This window comes from Fukomys damarensis, unplaced genomic scaffold (assembly GCF_012274545.1).
Source record: "Fukomys damarensis isolate Sample0158 unplaced genomic scaffold, DMR_v1.0_HiC HiC_scaffold_13, whole genome shotgun sequence".
Lineage (NCBI taxonomy): Eukaryota > Metazoa > Chordata > Mammalia > Rodentia > Bathyergidae > Fukomys > Fukomys damarensis.
This window is the reverse complement of record NW_022900925.1, coordinates 13,594,120-13,600,326: the sequence shown is the minus strand read 5'-3', so window position 1 is coordinate 13,600,326 and position 6,207 is coordinate 13,594,120. Positions and strand designations below refer to the sequence as shown.

The 6,207-nt window shown below is 37.9% G+C and overlaps 1 protein-coding gene across 1 annotated transcript; it reads right to left on the bottom strand.

Moving 5' to 3' along the window:
* Positions 1-4,387: 4,387 nt before the first annotated feature.
* On the bottom strand, positions 4,388-6,207 carry LOC104853451 (olfactory receptor 1468). The gene is made up of 2 exons (XM_010611396.1): positions 6,167-6,207; positions 4,388-5,342 (listed from the first exon to the last, which is right to left on the bottom strand). Exon 2 carries the CDS (start codon positions 5,324-5,326, stop codon positions 4,388-4,390), a length of 939 nt encoding a protein of 312 aa, XP_010609698.1. The 5' UTR covers positions 5,327-5,342; positions 6,167-6,207.

The window sequence follows — 6,207 nt, the reverse complement described above, 5'->3', positions numbered from 1 at the left end:
GGCAAATTCTAAAGTAAGACTAACTATTCTGTCTTCTTTTCACCCCTTTCATGGCCATCTCCCCATCTTGGTGCTTATAGAAACTTGAAGTTCAAATTACGCCATACTATGTTTTGCATTCTCTGACTTTTATTATACTGTTTTTATTGCACAGAAATATCTGCTGTTTTGAAGACTGCATCATCTCAAGAGAGATTTCTATTATATCTTGGAATATTATTATTGTTCCATTTTTTGCTGTCCTCTACTTAGACCAATAATTTTTGCAGCAGGTTTGAAATTTATATACCACAATTGGTATAAGCAAAAGTGATAATTACCTTTTTTACAAATTAAAATGAAAAACAAGACTCACACTATTCTAATTACATAAGTATTATCACAGCAGAAACAACATGAATGATTGAAATCACAGACTTTTGAAAACTGAAAATCTATGACATTCAAAGCAATGGTTACAAGCTTAATGTCAAATTGATATTTCATCAGGTCCTCCAATCAGGCCACATGCCATTTGTTCATATTTTATCATACATTGATCAATTTCCCTCATTCCTCCCTCTCTCTTTTCCTTTTTCTTTTTTTAAATTTTTTTCTCATTGAGTTTATTGGTACATTTTAGGTATACAGTACAGTTACATTCATCATTGGGATCTTGTACCTTTACATGACAGGTCTTGGTTCTCATTTTTCCCCTTGTCCCTGCCCTCCCTTCAACCCCTCTCCCCTTTTCTCTTCTTGTCAATTGCTGAGCCATTTGAGATAATTTTTTACATGACACTTCACTAATTCAGCATTTAGAATATCCTATAAACCAGAAAGTTCTTGCACATAACTTCTATACCATTAACAGACCCCCAAATTTACCTTTAAAGCCCAAATATTTAATATGTAATTAAATTATCTGAATTATAAAGACTTATTATTGTTAGATATGTATTAAATATGCTCACTTATAGTTTGCCACTAGTTTTTTGGGTTTTTTGTTTTGTTTTGTTTTTTGTACCGGGGATCTAACTGTGGACCTTGCGCTTTCAAGGCAGGTGGTGGCACCACTGAGCTAAATCCCCAACCCCACCATTAGTCTTTTTTATATGCTCACAGACTGGCACAACCATTATCACAATTTTAGAACCTGTTCATTACTCTAGAAAAGCTTCTATGCCCATTAATTATTACTCTCTGTTTTCCCTAGCCTTATCATCACCCAGCAATAGACAGCTCCCTTCTACTTTATGTCTCTATGAATTTCCTACTCTTAATAATGTATACAAAAGAATCATACAGTAAATGGTCTATATGGCTGCCTTCTTTCAATTAGCATAATGTTTCAAGAACATGTAGTTACTGGAGAAAGCTGCAGTAGCTTCCAGCCTCCTACTAGGTATGTGATGATGTAGGGTTGAAGAAACACTCAGAGACAGAATTAAATAAAAAAGTGGGAAGCCAAGACGGCCAATGCTGAGCAACCAGCAAAGGCCCTGATCAGTACAAACCACTGATTTTTATTGGTAATCAAATTAGGCTGAAGGGTTACTTGCAAAGATGTGCAGTCATGCAGTCGCTATGGATACTAATGCAGGCAAGGTGCATAAAGGAAAAGACAAAACATTCTTGAATTAGGAATAGGATAGAAAAAGTATGGGATTGTAATTAGAACCTTGACCTTCTAGTTAAGGTTCCAGTCAGGGAAATGGAATTTGGGTGCGAGTTACTCTGACCTGGGCTCCCGTGCAATCTCTTATTGAGCCCCACAGCTTCACAGGCCATCTGTCTGGTCTCTGCTGTGGCCCTTGGCAGGAAGGTCATGCTAACCTGTGTGCTACGGCAGGGCTTATGAGGTGCTTCTGAGTCACATAAGCTTCAGTCAACTGGCTTCTTAAAATGTGCCAGCTGAGGGGTTAACTCTTCACAGCCTGCACTGCTTACGGTCTGCTTTGGGCATAATCAGTAGAGAAGCCCCCAATATGTAGTAATACATGTCAGTACTTCACTTATCTTTATTCCTGAATATTTCCATATATATTATTTTAATCTATTCATCAGTTGATGTTTTTACCCACATTGGAACTGCTATAAATAGTTCTGCTATGAATATTGATTTACAAATATTTATTTGAATATCACAGTTACTTTAAGCATATACTTGAGAATAGAATTTCTGAGTTATACAGTTATTCAATGTTTGACTTTTTCAAGAATTGCCAAATAACTTTTCCAGGGTAGCTGCTCTGTTTCATATCCATGTACAGGGTTCCGACTTCTCCCCATTACATATTTTCCATGTTCAAAAGCTAAAACCAAGCTAGTGAGGGCTTGGATTTAGCTCAGTGACAACATGCCTGCCTTTCAAGCTCAAGGTCCTGAGTTTGATCCCTGGTAATGCAATTAAAAAAAAAAGCTAGTGGGAGAATAGCTATTGCAGAAATACTCTTTGAAAATTTTAAGATCCTTAGAAGATGACTAATGATGATAAGCATCTTTTTATGTATATGTTGATCATTTTTACTTTTTTTTTTTTTTGGTAGTGGGGATTTAACTTTGGACCTTGCACTTGCAAAGCAGGTGGCAAAACCACTGAGCTAAATCTCCAGCTCTGTACATCTCCTTTTCAGGAATGTGGGATTATTTTACACATTTTAATTGTGTCATTTGCATTTTTTGTTGAGTTGTAAAAGACCTTTACCTATTTCTACATACCAGACACTTGCCAGCAGATGTGGAAATGTTTTCTCCCACTTAACAGTCATTATTTAGCTTTTCTGATATTGTCCATTGATGCACAAAAGTTTTCATTTATTTATTCTTGCATTTCTTCATGGTAATTTTTGTCCTATCCTAGGAACTATAGTCAAATCCAATGCCATGCTATCTTCTAAAAGTTTTACACTGTTGGCTTTTACATAAGTACAATTCATTTAGAGTGAACTGTGATATGTGAAATGAAGGACCCAACTTCATTTACTCCATGTGGATATAAACATTAATAATAATAATAATAATATATACATACATACATACATACATACACTGATACACAGTTTCTTGGGTAATGACATGGAAGGAATGCAGGTAAGAGGTTGATTTTATACATGTCATAAAGTATCAAGAGAGGATGTGTACTGGGAGATAAAAATAAAAATGGGAACTGGAGAAAGTCCGGAATTCAGAGAAATTAAGGTCAGCACCAAGTTCGAGAAGACTTAAATAAAGGGTATGGATGTATCACTTTAAAGAAATCAATAGGCCAAGGTTGATAACCTAGACAATGACATACACAGCCCTAAGACTGAAAAATGAATGGCTGCTCCCCCTATTTCTGAGTTGGGGAAAAAGAGAGGACAAAATCCAAAGTTGAATACTCTGAGATAATGAATAGGTTCAATACCGACACGTACTAGAACACTGCCAAGTTCAATTTCCCCATTTTTCAATCTTTGAATATGGTAACAAGATTTCCTTTCCTTCAAGGGAATCACCACAAGATAAATAAAATCATAGATACAAAGTTTTTGACAAATCCAAAATACGTAAGAGAGAAATGTAACCCTTAAAAACTGAGGTTGACAAGCAGATTCTGGCTTCCTTCGCCATGTTTCAGTGAATAACTTTTGGGGTCCCCATAAACTTTGTTTCTGGGTAAATACAAACCAAACTACTATAACATAGCAAAGAAAAGTTCATTTTAGGCACAAATCAGGATTTTTTTAAAGACAATGAAGACATGAGGAAAAAGTAACTAGCAAAGATTAAGAGAAAGAATGATATGAACACTTTCTCAGAGAGACAATAAGTAAAGAAATTTTGTTAAACGACAAAAATTTCAGATTAGAAGAGCTAGAAGATGACTGGCTTGTGTAACTCCTAGTATTGACATGGTGAAATATCACGTAAGACAGAGTCGTGGTTTGAAAAAAAGAACTGAAAAGGAGAGTTCTGTGCTATGTGTTTGTTTCTTCTTTGTGAGAGAATGTTTTTTGTCTATGGCTTGTACTCTGAGTAACTACTTTTAAAGATGCACAGTGTACTGCTGTTATTCTCTCATGATTTGGTTGCAAAATTTTGTTTCATTTTTTCATAAAGTAAAAAAGGCAGAGAGAGAAATTTTAATAAAAATATTTTAAATTATGCCATTCAGGGTCAGCTGGAATTAAAAAATAGAAAACTCTTCCTAGAGATTATCAAAATACTTTTATATCAAATATATATATATATATATGTATATATATATATGTATATATATACTTCAGCTATTTTACTTGTTTAATTGTAAACTTTTCATTTGAACAGAAACTTCTATGGTGGAAAGAAGGTCTGAGATCATGCTCAAAAAACAATATCAATTTATCTATAGGATAAAATCATGTAAAGATCCCAAGTGTTTCCATCATAAGAAAATCTTCTTCTCATGAAAAACTCTTCCCAGGGCTCCCTTCATGTCTCTGTTCCTCAGGCTGTAGATGAAGGGGTTCAGCATGGGAGTCACCACCGTGTACATCAGAGACATCACTGTCTCCTTCACAGTGGAATTATTAGCTGATGGACACAAGTACAGGCCAATGACTGTTCCGTAGAACAGAGACACCACAGAGAGGTGGGAACCACAGGTGGAGAAGACCCTGTGAATACCTCGAGCAGAAGGAGCCTTAAGGATAGACGACACAATTCGTGCATAGGAAACAATAATGAGCAGAAATGGAATGACAAGAATGATGCCTCCCGTGACAAATATCACCAATTCATTGATACTAGTATCAGAGCAGGCCAGCTTCAGCAGAGCAGACATGTCACAGAAGAAGTGGGGAATCACATTGTCTCCACAGAAAGACAATCTGGCCATGAGCAGGGTGTGCAACAGGGCATGGAACGTGGTCAGCACCCAGGACAGCACCACCAGGCACACACACAGCTGGGGGCTCATGATGCTGGTGTAGTGCAGGGGGGAGCAGATGGCCACATAGCGGTCATAGGCCATGGCCACAAGCAGGAAACTCTCCAGGTCTGCAAAAAACAGGAAGAAATACATTTGGGCCAGGCAGCCTGCATATGGGATGGATGGGAGTTGGCTCTGCATGTTCTTCAGCAACTTGGGCATTGTGACAGAGGAAAAGCAGAGGTCAGAGAAAGACAAGTTGCTGAGAAAAAAATACATAGGTGTGTGGAGATGGGAGTCCAGTTGAATGAGGGTGATGATGAGCAGGTTCCCCAGGATGGTGGTGAGGTACATGGCAAGGAACAGGGCATAGAACAGCCGTCCATACTCTGGCTGGATGGGCACACCCAGGAGGAGGAACTCTGAGAGCATAGTTTGATTCTTTCCTTTCATGCTCTATCCCCAGCACCTTTAAGAGAAAATAATAGGGTCCCTTAAAATCTAAATGAAAATGAACACCAGTCCATGATACATAGTCTCCTAAAAGTTCTGCAATAATTTGTCCCACAGTGACCCTTGATCTTCTCCAGAAACCAGGAGTAAAGACTATGATTTGTGACTCCAGCCTTCAACACTTGCTATTTCTCTTGCCCAGACCCATCTTCCCTCCACTCCCTCTGCACCTACTCATTCCCACAGCTAAATCTTCCCTTTCTCCCTATATGGAGACCTGCTGCTAAGTTCCCACAGCATCATGTGCTTATCTCATAGTACTCATTGCCCTTGGCTACTTGTTTACAGCTGACTTCCCTGTCACGTGTTAAGCTCCATGTCCGTATTTGTGACTGCAGCATGGTCAGTACATGGCATAATGCCTAGATGTGGTCAGTGGAATATTTACTAGCTATCTTCCAGGCTGAAACACACAGCAAAACTGAAAGGCAGAAAGCTCCCCTTAAGTTGTAATAACGACTCCTATTAAATCTTCCCAGAAGGATTCACAAGCTTGAAGCTTGCAGCGCTGGCTTTTGACACTTTGGTATAGAAAACCTGGATGTAACTTCAGACACATTTTTAAAAATATTAAGATGACCCAGTCATACTACTCTTCATCCTAAGTAATCAGATTATCTTTTATGCATGGCCACACTGATATTTTGTCCCTTGTGTTGATATTGGCATGAAACAATAATCTGATAGGGTTAGTAATATGGGGAGATCGCTTCTCAGGTTTTCGGCTAAGATCAAGGGTAGTAATTTGGGGAGATAGGAAGGAATGAAAATAATTTCTACCTTTAAGACCTCACCCCAATTTGTTTCCAGACATCCATACT